Below are 14,017 nucleotides of genomic sequence, written 5' to 3' on the forward strand. Positions count from 1 at the left end.
TTGCTAACTGAACAACTGCAGGGATCCCCTTAATGGTGGCAAGAAAAGCCATAAAAAGAAAAGGCAAAGCTCACTTAAACAAATGTCTCGCTCAGCAACAGAAATTTTGGGCTCAATTGTGGCCGTAAGCCGAGGAACTGCCTGCACTATGGAATAATAATAAAAAAAATGGGCAGCAATTTCAGCCATGGAGATTTTTGATAATACAGGTAGTCCTCAAGTTGCGACCACAGTTGAGCCCAAAATTTATGGTGCTAACATTTATTAGTGAGTTTTGCCCCATTTACTACTTTTTTTTTTGCCAGATTTGTTGTATATTTCCAACAACTGAACAGAACAGAACCGTGATGGCAAACCTATGGCACACGTGCCACAGGTGGCACGCAGAGCCATTTGTGCTGGCACGCGAGCTGCAGGCAAACTTACCTTACTGCGCATATGCGTGCGCCTCACAGCTGATTTTTGGCCGGTTTGAGGCCCTTTTAGGACTCCCAAAGGCTTGAGGAAGGCTTCTGCAGGCTTCTACAAGTTTTGTAGGCCAAAAACTAGCCCCGTTTCGTCACTTCCGGTATTTTCGGAAAAACAGGAAGTGACGAAATGGGGCTAGATTTCGGCCTACAAAGCTTGTGGAAGCCTGCAGAAGCCTTCCTCGAGCCTTTGGGAGGCCGAAAAAGGCCTCAAACCGGCCAAAAATCAGCTGTGAGGTGTTCAGTGCAGGTAAGGAGACGGCGGGATGGGGTGGCATTGCGCGCAAATGTGTAGGGGGCATGGGGGGGACACGCATTGCCTACTGGGTGCTGGCATGGAAGCCCGCGTGCACAAGCGCACATGCAATTTTCACCATGGGGGCCGAAAAAAGTTAGCCCCCACTGGAATATAGAACATTAGAGTAGAATAGAATAGAAATTTAGAGTAGAGTAGAGTAGAGTAGAGTAGAATTCATAAAATTGGGTGGGTGTTATGATCATCCCATTTTATGACCATTATGACATAATAGGCAGGCTCCATTATGGTCATATGTCAAGGACCACCTGTACAATTAAATCTCTCCCTGCCCTAATCTACCTGCTGGCGTTTATTAGTGGTTTCAGTTCATTTCTCTCTTCCTGAAGGCAGCTGAGTCTTTCTCAAATTGGCATGCCCGGTTTGTAAGCCGAAAAAAAGTTTGTAAGTGAAACTTCCCACCAGGCTGAACTGTGGGCAAGCAATATTCAGCTTATCTTCTTTTTCGGCTATCTAGGATTCCTTCCCCTTCGCCTACTCTTCAAGAGACAAAAATAATAATAATAATATGGCTTTTCATATCAGAAGGACTCCATTTCCTATCGCCCAGCAATAAACTCTGGGTGTTATTGACCAATAATCTCAGTATTGCGAGCTTTGCGTGGCTGTATTAAATCTTCATCTCAGATACAATCATGGGGTAATTAAAACATCATAGCTAGGTGAAGTGTGGCAGTTACGATGCATCAGTGATAACAATTATATATTGTTAGTTTGGTTTTGCCGTCCTCACTGTAATCCCTGAAGAAATCACTTCTTTTATCCTTTTCGGGGCTCGTTTTTAAATGGTGTGCCTAGGATGACCTGGGGCACGGCACAGAGCCAACCCAGGCAAAGCTGGCTGTTCAAACTGCCCCTTTATTGCTCCAAATTCCCTCCAAATACTCCCAGGTTTCTGGCAAGTCCCAGAGCCAAGGGATGAGACATGCACACACACACACACATATCTCACGAAGCCTCTGGCTGCAAATAGTCCAGTCCAACACTTGTGAGCACCGTGGCTGCAAGCAAGAAAATCCAGCAGGCAACTCGAAGAGTCCCGAAAGCCAAGAATCCCAAAATCAAGAAGGAATCCAGGAAAGTTCAAACATCGACACTCAACACTCCGGGAGTTCAGTCTTTGTTCCCGACAAATGCCTCTCCCTACAACGTCTCCTTAAGCCTCAGTCCCCAGGTGTACCTTAGAAAGAGGGGCGGGGTGCTCTCCTCCTGACTAGTCGGGTCAGCCTGCGCTGTTCTCACCTTCTCTCCACTCTCCATGCTCGAGGATCAGGAGGGGGCAAGTCCTTGCTTATCGCCTGAGCTCTGTCTCTCATGTTCCCTGCTTAACCTCTTCTTCGGCATCCTGCTCATCTTCCTCCCTGCCTACAGCCCATCCTAATCCTGAAAAGCCCCGTCCTGACAGGGCCTGCTCTTCCCCATTTTCCTCCGAAGCTGTCATGCCCCTGTTGGAATCTGACTCAGAGGAGAAAGCGGAACAGATGACAGGGAGTGGGAGTTTGGCTCCATTGGCTGTGGAAGAAACTGGGGAAGGGCAAAGTCCAGCTGGGCAGAGCAGGGGAGAGGTAGAGCAAGGGACAGGGAATTCAGAGAAAGACCCGGGCTCACCCCCTCTTCCTCCTAGGGCACGTAGGGAGGAACGGAGAAGGGAGCAACGTGTGTTGCTTGCTTACGGGGGAGGAAAGGGCCCTGATTCCCTTCATTAGCTGCAGCTGGGAACACAGGAAGTTGCACGCAGCAAACTGTTGGGAGCAAACATGACTTTATCTTGTATCGTCATGGCTTATCTGTGTTCCTGGCGTCTTGTCAATTCTGTGAGGTTTGCCATGCTTTCAAGTCTGAAATTCCTTCTCCTGCCCTGTCAAGCTAATTACCTCAGCTTGGTTTGTTTGGATTTTTAGTTACGGTCTGTATGTACCTTGTTTTGGACTGAATTTCCTCCACTTAAAGGCTGTTCCTGGGAGAGTTTTTCTGCAGCCAGAAGGTAACCTGGACACTGGGGGCAAAGTTGGAGATAATAAAGGGACTCTTCTTGCTTATTTGACTGTGTTGCCTTTTTGTCACGCCCCTTTGGGTCATCACAGAAGCCAATAAAGCCGCCTCTGAGATCTCTGTCAGCTCCAGTTCCAGCTCGTTCTCCCCCGCAGATGCAGGCTCCGACAGATGCATGACAGCCCCGCTAGATATAGAGACACGGTGGAACCCCCAAATTAGCTAGGCTGACCGACATTTCACATGACATGGTTAAGCTGTGGAAAACCAAAAGAAGTGGTCCTCAACCTCCGACCACAAATTTCTGTTTCTCAGCAAGGCAGCCTAGTGACTCAAGGCAGCCAGTCATAGGCCAGGAGTAGTAGTTTTCAGATTGTGGTAACTAATCCCAGGTTAACCGAATGTTTCACAGGTAGTACTCAACTTATGACCAACTTCCATTGCTAAGCCAGAGAGTTGTTAGAAGTGCATTTTGCCCCGTTTTACAAGCTTCCGGGCCCCAGTTGTTAAGTGAATCACCACAGTCGTTAAAATAGCAACATGGTTGTTAAGTGAACCTGGCTTCCCCGCTGCTTGTCGGAAGGTCGCAAAAGGGGAACATGTGACCCTGGGGACAGTGTAACCGTCATAAATATGAATCAGTTGCCAAGCGTCCAAATTTTGATTGGGGATGCTGCAATGGTTGTAAAGTGTGAAAAACAGTCATAAGTCACTTTTTTCAGTACCGCTGTAGTTTCAGTCACTAAACAAATGGTTGTAAATCCGAGGACTACCTGTAGCTGAGATCATCAAGACAAAAAATTACAAAAAAAATAAACACACGCTGATCCAATCCAGAAACTGAGTAGAACAAAATTTCGGAAATGATAACTTCGCTGGACATATTTGCTCAATCTGTAGCAAAGTCAGGAGGAAAAGTCATCTGGTTTTGAGAAAGTGAGGCCATAAGAGATTTTTTTGCACGAACCCTCTAAGAAAACAAGGTTAGTAAATTGAGAATTGCACTTGCCCAATGCTAGAAAAAAGACACTATGCCAGTGGTGGCTAACCTTTTTGAACTCCTGTGCCAAAAATTGTGCACGCACATGCGTGTGCACGCTCGCATGCCAGCACCCAGAAGGCAATGCGCGCACCCCCCACGCCCCCTTACCTGCACTGCACCTCACAGCTGATTTTCAGCCAGTTTGAGGTCTTTTTCGGCCTCCCAGAGGCTTGAAAAAAGCCTCTGCAAGCTTTGCAGCACGAATAATAGGCCCATTTCGTCAATTCCGCTGTTTACAGGAAGTGACGAAACGGGCCTATTATTCAACCAGCAAAGCCTGCCGAGGCTTTCCTCAAGCCTCTGGGAGGCTGAAAAAGGCCTAAAACTGGCTGAAAATCAGCTGTAAGGCACGCACATGTGCAGTGAGGTAAGTTTGCCTGTGGCTCGCGTGCTGGCACAAATATCTCTGCGTGCCACCTGTGGCACGCGTGCCATAGGTTCTCCATCACAACACTATGCCGTCAGACTATCTAGTGATCCAAAAGATCTTAGATTGCGCAGAAATGAATAAACTCACCTTAGAGTTAAAGGACAAGGAAGATTCAGAATATTATACAGTTTGGGAAAATTGGTACCAATGGATGGACAATAGGAATAAGAAATGTACAGATTAGAAGAAGATATAGATATGTATATGAATAATTAGAAATGTACGAAAATGTGTTAATGTAACAAAGATATCTTAGTACTGTCAAAAATGATTGTGATTTGTAAAAAGCTATTTTTAAATGTATTTGTATTTTAATGTTTCAAAATTTCAATAAAGGTTATAAAAAATTTAAAAAAAAAGAAAAGAAAAAAGAAAACAAGGTTAGTAAAAATCAGTTGGGTGGACCTAAAATGAAAAGACATCTATATATTTTTTTCCTAGCCCTAGGAAAAGAACCAGTTACGTACTTCAGAGTTCTTATGCCAGTGAACGATTTGAATACATTTTACGTTACTCCAAGAATTGGAAAGAAGTCTTGTGACTTTAGTTTATGTGGCTCCAGATCAACAGGCCCGGCACATCATGTGCCAGATCGTTGTGGATCAGACCCAACGTCCTTCTTGAGAGCTGTGAAAAGTGTGCTGAGAACTTGCCAGGTCTTGCTTTTGGAGGCCTGCGAAGAGAGCTTAAAAATATCTCTCTCTCTGCTTTGTCTGGTGCCAGGGCCGCCCGTCCCCACCTTCACTGAGAATGCGACAGGTGCACCTGCCCATCAGGGCAAGGGTAGGAGAGGATGGCCTTGGGAGTCAGAAGGGACACCCACAGGTTGGACAAGCAGAGGGAAAACTTTCGCTATCTCCAGAAATAGGAAAAGCTTTCTGGAAAGGGTCGTAAGAGGGGAAGAAAAAGAAATACTTGCAAGATTTTGTGAATGTAACCCTTATAATAACTACAGAGCTGGGATTCATTGCTGGGTTTCTTGCATGGACCGCCTTGTCTGTGAACTAAGCACCATTGGTCTTCCTCATTTGTCCACAATCCAAATGGACTCTTCCATCTACCTGTAGAGCTAAATTCCTTAAAAATGCTGAGGCAGAGACTGGGGAGATGAATTAATGATGTGACAGGAGCTGGTCAATTAGCCCTGGACAAGACTGGCTAAATAACGGCTTGTTGACTCACGATCTATGGGGTTAACCCACAAAGGGATGGGTTCACACTACATGCTTGTCCCAATCCAAGCAGATTACCTAACTGCTTCATACAATGATTGAACGCCTCAGAGTGTGTGTGTGAGAGAGAGAGAGAGACAGAGAGACAAAGAGAGAGACCGACAAAGAGACAGCGAGAGAAAGAGACAGACACAGGCAGAGAGAGACAGGGAGACAGAGACAGGGAGACAGAGACAGAAAGAGAAAGAGAGACAGAGAGAGAAAGAGACGGATAGAGAGACAAAGAGAAAAAGAGACAGAGACAGAGAGACAGACAGAGAGACAAGAGGACAGAGGGAGAGAGAGAGAGAGGCATAGACAGACAAAGAGAGACACAGAGACAGAGAGATAGAGACAGAGAGAAAGACAGACAGACAGACAGAGACAGAGAGACAGACTTAGAGAGAGAGAGACAAATAGAGAATCAGTCATAGGCCAGGAGAAGTGGATCATTTTAAACAGAACCAAATGTTTCACAGGTAGTCCTCGACTTACAACCAAAATCAAGCCCGACATTTTATCGCAAGCAAGAGAGTTGCGAAGTGAGTTTTGCCCCGTTTTACAGCCTTTCCGGTCGTAGCTGTGAAGTGAATCCCTGCGGTTGTTAAGTTAGCCACACGGTTGTGAAGTGGCTCTGACTTTCCCCATTGACTTTTGCATGTCAGACAGTCATAAAAGGGGATCCTGTGACCCCGGGGATTTTGCAACCGTCGTAAACACGAGTCAGTTGCCGAGCATCTCAATTTGGATCCCGTGGGGATATCTCCAACAGTCACGAGTGGGGAAAACGGCCTGAAGTCGGGGGGTTCAGTGCCGTCACTTCAAACGGTCACTGAAGGGATGGTTGTAAATCAAGGACAACCTGTATTAATCCCTGGAACAAAAATTTTCAGATTTACATTTAAAAAAGGACCATCATCTTATCCTGGAAAAGAGAGACATACCTGCAGCTCCACCAATGGAGGTATGATTGCTAGATCCAAATTTCTTCTGAGATTTTCCGCCAGGAGAAGATGGCTCTTTCATCCGCTCGATGACATTTTCGGAGAGCTGAAAAATAACACACAAAAAGAGGCGGTTGCTGTTTTCCAGCGGTATCCCTGGAACTGTTCTGACCAAGGCTTCCTGAGACACCAACAAACACATATAAAATCCAAAACTCTTTTATTTTAGTTCAACGACTGTGAATTATCGTCATTCACAGCCCGGAATGAGACTTAACCGGTTATAATTAGTCTCAGGGAACGCCTGCCAAAATTGTTTGGGAGAAGTCTGATAAGAACGCACCTTTATCTTTCTTGAAGTGCTGCCAACGACTAAAGTCCCAATTAGTCTTTCCAAAACCAAACAGAGAACTAATTCACCACGGAGCTTTCAGAGTCCAAACCGGTCAGAGCAAACAATGTTGCTTCCTGCAAAGGTTTTCCTACCTTTGCACTTCCTTTATACCTTATTGGAGGGCCAATCACCTCCAAGCCTTACTCCCAAATTGCCTTTTTTGCCTTAGCTGCTCTTGCCTTCTGGCAGCTCTGTGCACATGCACACTGGGAACAGGCTCCCCTCGTTCCTCTGCCTTGCTGCTGCCAGACTCCAGAGGCTCCAGAGTCAGCACCCCACTCCCAGATGGTCCTGGCCCCATTTCTGCATCGGATGCAGGACCGTCATCTGAGTCCTCCCTAGACTCCCAGACTGGTCCCTGTTCCTCCCCACTATCCAATTCTACTGCTGTTCGCACAGGCTGCCAGCGAACCACAACAGGAACATATATAATTCCCACGCTACATCTTGTATGAGGTTTGAGATACAAAGTCTTCTAGCATTTCATTTGAGCTCTTAAGCCCTAAAATTGCTTTTGTCGGAAAAAAAAAAAAAACCACGCCTGGAGAAGGGTTTTAAAAAAATCTTAGAATGCATTTTTTAAGCCACCGGCAGGTAAAAAATGGAAATATATTAAATGTGATTTTCCTCGGCTAAAACGCATTCTTCAACTTTGGCTAGCCTTTCCCCCTTTCAAATAAAATAGCATTTTTTTTAAAAAAGGGGAACTCGGTAAGAAATTTTCTGAGTCTAAAACGGGACTTGGAATAGAGGCTGGCAATCACTCGGCAGCCAAAGGTCTCTCTTTTTTAAAAAAAAAAATCCATCGTTCTTCTGCAGCCAACAACCACAGGACGTAGGCCAATAATGGCAAGTATAAAATTTCTCTGGCCTTTTTCCCACAGAGAGGTAGGGGAGATTGGGTATTTTTCTTCCAAGAAACATAGAAATTTACTGTGTTTTGCCGAAAATAAGACGGTCTTATTTATTTATTTTTTTGCCACCGAAAAAAGCACCAGGTCTTATTTTCGTGGGAAGTCCTCCACTGACTAACCTCACTTGCACGCATCGCCCCCGGCCTTCGGGGATGTCTTCTTCTGCAGCCAGAAAGGCTTTCCTGAAGGCCTCTGCAGCCTTCAGGATCGATCCAAAGCTTTGTTTTCAGCTCCAGAGGCCTTCAGGAAAGCCTTGCCAGCTGCAGAAGAAATGGGCCGGCAAGGCAGGTATCGAGGCCTGGCTACACCTGTCCAAAGGTAAGTAAAGTAGGGCAGCTCCACCCTCCCCATCGTCACCCTAGCTTAATTTTACCAGTGCACTGGGTGGAATCTTAATTAGGGCTTATTTGGGGGGGGGGTAGGGCTTATCAGGCATGATATTCCCCTCTGAAAAAAAAATCGGGGCCGGCCAAAAGAGACCCCCCCCCCGCGCGCCAAGAAATCGCTGCCCAGCTCCCTTTTCCTGCCGCCCGCCCGGCCTCCGCTCGCACCGCCCGCCCGCCCGGCCTCCGCTCAGGTATCCGGCTGGGGCTGTCAGGAGTTGCTACCGCCGGCGCGGCTCCAGTCCCGCGTTGCCCTGGGAAGGGAAAGGCAAAACCAGGAGCCGCTGCTGCCGTTGCAAAGCGCCGCCGCGGCTCTTCCTTTTTGCCTTTCCCTTCCTGAGGCAACGCGGGACTGGAGCCACGCAGAGCCACGCCAGCGGTAGCAACTCCTGACTCGGGGCCTCCGAGGGGGGAAGGAGGAGAAGAAGGGGGAAGGGGGGCATTCCCCAAAAAATCGGAATTCCGATTTTAATCGGAAGAATATCATGTCTGCTTATATTGGGCACACATGTTAAAATCAAGCTAGGACTTACTTTCAGGGTAGGTCGTATTTTCGGGGAAACGGGTTAGAAGGAAATCCAAGGCTTAAAAGAGCCACTTATTTTCACAAGCATTGAAGAAGAAAAATCATCCTTTTTGGGGGGGGGGGCAATTTGCAAGCAATTTCCAACCACACATTCTTGGGAAAAAGACCCCCCAGGGCCAGGTACAAAAATGAAATACCACTAGAGAGGTGCATACATGGCCCACACAATACAGGTAGTCCTCGACTTACAACAGTTTGTTTATAGACCGTTCAAAGTTGCAACAGCAATGAGAAAAGTGACTTATGGCTGGTTTTTTTGTTTTTTTTTTGCACTTATGACCATTGGGGCAGCCCCACGACAGCTTGATCAAAATTTAGACCAGCTTGGCAACTGATTCACATTTATGACGGTTGCAGTGTCCTGAGATCCCCTTTTGCGATCTTCTCGCAAGCCAAGTCAATGGGGGAAGCCAGGTTCATTTAACAACCGGGTTTCTAACTTATCAACTGCAATGGTTCACTTAACAACTGTGGCAAGGAAAGTCATCAAATGGGGCAAAACTCACTTAACAAATGTTTCAGTTAACAACAGGGCTCAATTGTGGTCATGAGGACTACCTGTAGGGGGCTGCAATCCTCCACATGCCCTTGATTAGAATACAGGACTCAGGAGCACCAAACTCATAATTTTAGATCCCAGGGACCACTAACCGGTTGTGTGGGCATGGCCTAATTTGTGGGTGTGGCTTGGTGGTCATGTGACTGGCTGGGCATGGCTTGTATGTAAATATTATAAATATTTATATAAATATCGAATTTCTTATAAAAAAAGAGCAACTTTTACCCAAAATCAGGCAGACTGAGTTGCTCACAGAATCACAGATTCATTCAGAGATCTATCTATCTGCCATTGGCTAGCTCAGTCTGTCACATAAAATTTGCTTGCAAGCAAACTCATAAAATTTGCTAGTAAGCAAACTCACAAAATTAACCCACAACACACCATGCATGTAAATATTGAATTTTTTATAAAAAAAAGAGCAACTTTTACCCCACATCAGGCAAAACAGGCAGATTGAGTTGCTCACAGAATCATTCAGTGATCTATCTATCTGCCATCGGCTAGCTCAGTCTCTCAAATTTGCTTGCCGTGAGTTTGCACTGAATTTGCTTGCAAGCAAACCTTCAGTCCTAACGGAGGTTCGGCTGTGCTGAGCTGAAGATCTAAAGACTAGCTAGAAAGCAAGAAATCCAACCATTTCTTGCTTCCTAGCTAATCTAAATCTCCCGGCACAGCAGAACAGATGATGGTCGGAAAAAGGAAAAATAGAAATTTAGCAGGCAAGTTTGCCGGCTAAGGAGTGAGTGGGCGGGGAGGGTTCCCTCAGGCCATGTGGGCTGAGCAGCCTTGTGTTTCTGCGCAGCCTGGATTGATTGCTTTGTGGGGGTGCTCTGGGGGTGAGATTTCTCTGTGGCCCACCAAAATTTTCTCACGGCCCACCAGTGGGCCACAGCCCACCAGTTGGCGACCTCTGCCCTAATCATCCTGGTTGCTCTTCTCTATTTTATTTATTTGTATCCCAGCGTTATTTTTATAACAACATAATCAACAAACCTTCATCCTCCTATTTACCCCATAACAACAACCCTGTAAAGTGAGTTGGGCTAAGAAGGAGATTGGCCCAAAGTCACCCAGCTGACTTTCATGCCTAAGGCAAAACTAGAACTCACTGTCTCCTGGCAATTGGCACAAAGTCCACAAGCTGGCTTTAAATGCCTATGGTGGAACTAGAACTCACTATCTCCCCGTAATTGGCGCAAAGTCACCTAACTGGTTTTCATGCCTAAGGCCAGACTAGAACTCACCGTCTCCTGGTAATTGGCCCAAGTCACCAAGCTGGCTTTCATACCTAAGGTGGAACTAGATCTCACTATCTTTCAGTAATTGGTGCAAAGTCACCTAACTGGTTTTCATGCTTAAGGCAGGACTAGAACTCACCGTCTCCCGGTAACGGTCCCAAAGACATCGAGCTGCTTTTCATGCAGAAAAGACTAGAACTCCCTGTCTCCTGGTGATTGGTCCAAAGTCATGCAGCCAGCTAAGCGGGACTTGAATTCAGTCTCCCCACTTTCTAGCCCCGGTGCCTTAATCACAGGACCAAACTGGCTAAATGTTAGCCAAGCTGACTGCCTCTAGAGCAGAAATAATATTAATTCGAGCACTGTTATGTGAGGGTTTCCAGACTACACGGTTGAAAACTAATATTCAGCAGCAACAGCGGGTACTCTATAGAGTTTCAGCTCCGTAAATTCTTTGTTACTAAGCTTCAGGGCGGAGGGAAAAGGGGACTTCAAGGGAACGATGTCATGAGAACACAGGAATCCTTGTTTACAGGGGAGCGACCAAAGGGATGAGGTGGAAGCAAGAAAGAGTTGGTGGAGTCTTAAGGAGGGGGGGAAAAGGAGAATGAAAGGAGCCCCCAAATCCGAAGAGGCAAAGGAGAAAAAAAGAGTGTCACACCAACCCCTTTCAGTTTCATCCTCTGCTCTTTCATTTTTCTTTTGAAACCTCTCTATGCAGGCTTCAGACGTAGCAAATCCTGACACAGGGAGGCCTGTAAGGAAGGAAGGAAGGAAGGAAGGAAGGAAGGAAGGAAGGAAGGAAGGAAGGAAGGGAGGGAGGGAGGGAGGGAGGGAGGGAGGGAGGGAAGGGAAGGGAAGGGAAGGGAAGGGAAGGAAGGAAGGGAAGGGAAGGGAAGGGAAGGGAAGGGAAGGAAGGAAGGAAGGAAGGAAGGAAGGAAGGAAGGAAGGAAGGAAGGAAGGAAGGAAAAGTGGGGGAAATGGAGAGGTTCTGGGTAAGGCAAGGAGGTGCCATCACCATGGAGGGGTGGGGAGACAAGAGATGGCTCAGCCAACCTCATTCTAATTCCTCTCTTGTGATTCTGGGTCAACCAAAGAAGTCTGCAAAGTCCAAATTCTCTGAACACGTCAGACAAGCAAGGTGCTTGGTGGCTGTATAGGAGGGTAAGGAATTGTTTAAAACTGATAATAAAGTTGGAGAAGGTAGGTAGGTAGGGAAGTAGGTAGGGAAGGGAAGGGAAGGGAAGGGAAGGAAGGGAAGGGAAGGGAGGAAGGAAGGAAGGAAGGAAGGAAGGAAGGAAGGAAGGAAGGAAGGAAGGAAGGAAGGGAGGGGGGGGAGGGAGGGAGGGAGGGAGGGAGGGAAGGAAGGAAGGAAGGAAGGAAGGAAGGAAGGAAGGAAGGAAGGAAGGAAAGGAAGGAAGGAAGGAAGGAAGGAAGGAAGGAAGGAAGGAAGGAAGGAAGGAAGGAAGGAAGGTTGGTTCTTGATGGGTCTTTATAGAAGACAGCATTTGTAGCTCAGGGTTGAACAATTGAGTCCTTGCTGCTCTCTGAACTTGGATATTTCACTGCAGACGTTTCAGGATCTAACTGGGTAACATCATCAGTGCTAGAAGGAGTGGAGTTTGGGAGGAGGAGGAGGACTGTGGGGTCCTTGGTGCTCTCTAAGCTTCGTTTTCTCTGCAGATGTTTCAGGACCCAACTGGGTAACATCATCAGTATTACATGGGAGTGAGGGAGGGGAGGAGGAGGGGGAGTCCTTGATGCTCCCTGAGCTAGATTTTTCTTCTTGCAGACGTTGCACGACCCAACTAGGTTACAACATCAGTGCAATTATTCTGAGTCTGCAGCATTTGCAGCCAAATGCAACCTGTCCTACAGAACAGGGTAGGTTCAAATAGGACTCCACCTGATTTTGCAGCTGGGTCTCGGACTCTGCAGAGGGGTGAAAGCCCCTGGGGCACCTCCTGCAACCACATGAAGCACAACCTTTGCAGTGGGTGCCAGGTGCCATCTTTTTTTGGGGGGAATATCCATGCAATGGGAAGGGCTGGATTTGGAAGGGGGACATTTTGCAGGTTTCTTGCGTCCCCTTCAAAGGGGACGCAAGGACGGGCTGGATGTTCAGTAAAAAGGGGAAGGAACCCCTTGAAGCTTTGGGTCCAACTCCTTTCCCCTTGGTTTGCTCTGCACAGGGAGTCCCCGGCTTACAACAGTTCACTTAGTGCAGGGGTCTCCAACCGTGGCAACTTTTAAGATTTGTGGACTTCAACTCCCAGAATTCCTCAGCCAGCAAAGCTGGCTGAGGAATTCTGGGAGTTGAAGTCCACAAATCTTAAAAGTTGCCACGGTTGGAGACCCCTGACTTAATGACCGTTGGGCGCTGAAAAAAGTGACTTACGACCCCTTTTCCCACCAACGACCTCTTTTCACACTGATGACCTTTGCAGCCTCCCCACGGTCACCTGACTTATATTAGGATGCTGGACCACTGACTCACACTTATGACGGTTGCAGCGTCCGGTGCGGGGCGCACGTGATTCACTTTGGCGACCTTCCAATAAGCAAAGTCAACGGGGGTGGAGGAAGCCAGATTCACTTAACAACCGTTGTTACTGATTTAACTAATTTAACTTAGCCAATTTGGGCGGGAAACGTCGTCAAAGGGGGCAAAACTCCCTTAGCCACAGAAATTCGGGGCTCCGTCGTGGTCGTAATTTGAGGACTGCCTGGGATCCCCGCAGGAAAGGAGAGCCAGCATTTGTAATGTAATTAAGAATCATCATCATCTCATCATGAGGCCGCGAGTTCCACAGGCCAAGGCTACAGGAGGAAGCTCCCCCTCCCCTGAGCATCTTCTCATTGGATGCTGTTACCAAGGCAACCAGGGAGTCCAATCTCCCCAGACCTCCCCTCAATCCCCCCCAAGAAGGAAGGCTCCCCCGACTAAGCCGAGACTCGCCCCCAGCCTCACCCGGATGCCCTTCACCACCGTGATGTTGTCGTTTTCGTCCGCCTCGAAGGTGACCCTCCGGGGAGCGCTCTCACCGCCGCCCATGGCGCCCGAGGCCGGGTCAAACTGAACTAGGCCTCGGCACGGGGGCCCAAGGAGACTTCAGCTCCGCCCACCGGCGCGCGCCATTGGCCCGCCGCGGCTCGCCGCCGCGCGCTGGTTGGTCAAAGAGCCGTTGCCCCAGGCAACAGTCTGGCCCACAAGGGCGGAGCGGAAACTTTTCTTTCTCCCGCTCTCTGGTCCAAGCAATGTATGTGTACTAGGTAGGAAACTTTCCACGGGGGATGTTGAACCACGGCTCCCGGAATGCACCGCGGCAAAGCGGGGAGCGTGCGCGAAAGAGGCGCGTCGCGCGGCATTCTGGGGGATGCAGTTCCAAGGTGAACTTCTTGGCAAGGAAGCTTGCAAAGTCTGGGCCGCGTGAAAGAAATGCAAATCGATAGAAATTCCTAGCCGCTCTGTATTTTTTTGCAGACGGGGACTATAGAGTTCGAAGGGACCCCCCCTCCCCCCCCCAAAGAGTCATCT

The 14,017-nt window shown here is 47.8% G+C and overlaps 1 protein-coding gene across 3 annotated transcripts in view; it reads right to left on the minus strand.

The window, feature by feature from the left end:
* CHCHD3 (coiled-coil-helix-coiled-coil-helix domain containing 3) overlaps positions 1–13,742 on the minus strand; it is a 423,433-nt gene extending 409,691 nt beyond the window's left edge. For all 3 annotated transcript variants that reach the window (XM_087968922.1, XM_087968921.1, XM_087968920.1), the window contains exons 1-2: positions 13,451–13,742; positions 6,403–6,508 (exon numbers count right to left, since the gene is read on the minus strand). In XM_087968922.1, coding sequence (XP_087825048.1) covers positions 6,403–6,508; positions 13,451–13,534 — 190 coding nt within the window. In that variant the 5' untranslated portion in view covers positions 13,535–13,742. The remainder of the gene's footprint in view (positions 1–6,402; positions 6,509–13,450) is intronic.
* Positions 13,743–14,017: the final 275 nt, after the last annotated feature.

The sequence above is a fragment of the Notechis scutatus genome, chromosome 6 (assembly GCF_049901735.1).
Source record: "Notechis scutatus isolate UNSWTSFEM ecotype Mainland chromosome 6, rNotScu1.2, whole genome shotgun sequence".
Lineage (NCBI taxonomy): Eukaryota > Metazoa > Chordata > Lepidosauria > Squamata > Elapidae > Notechis > Notechis scutatus.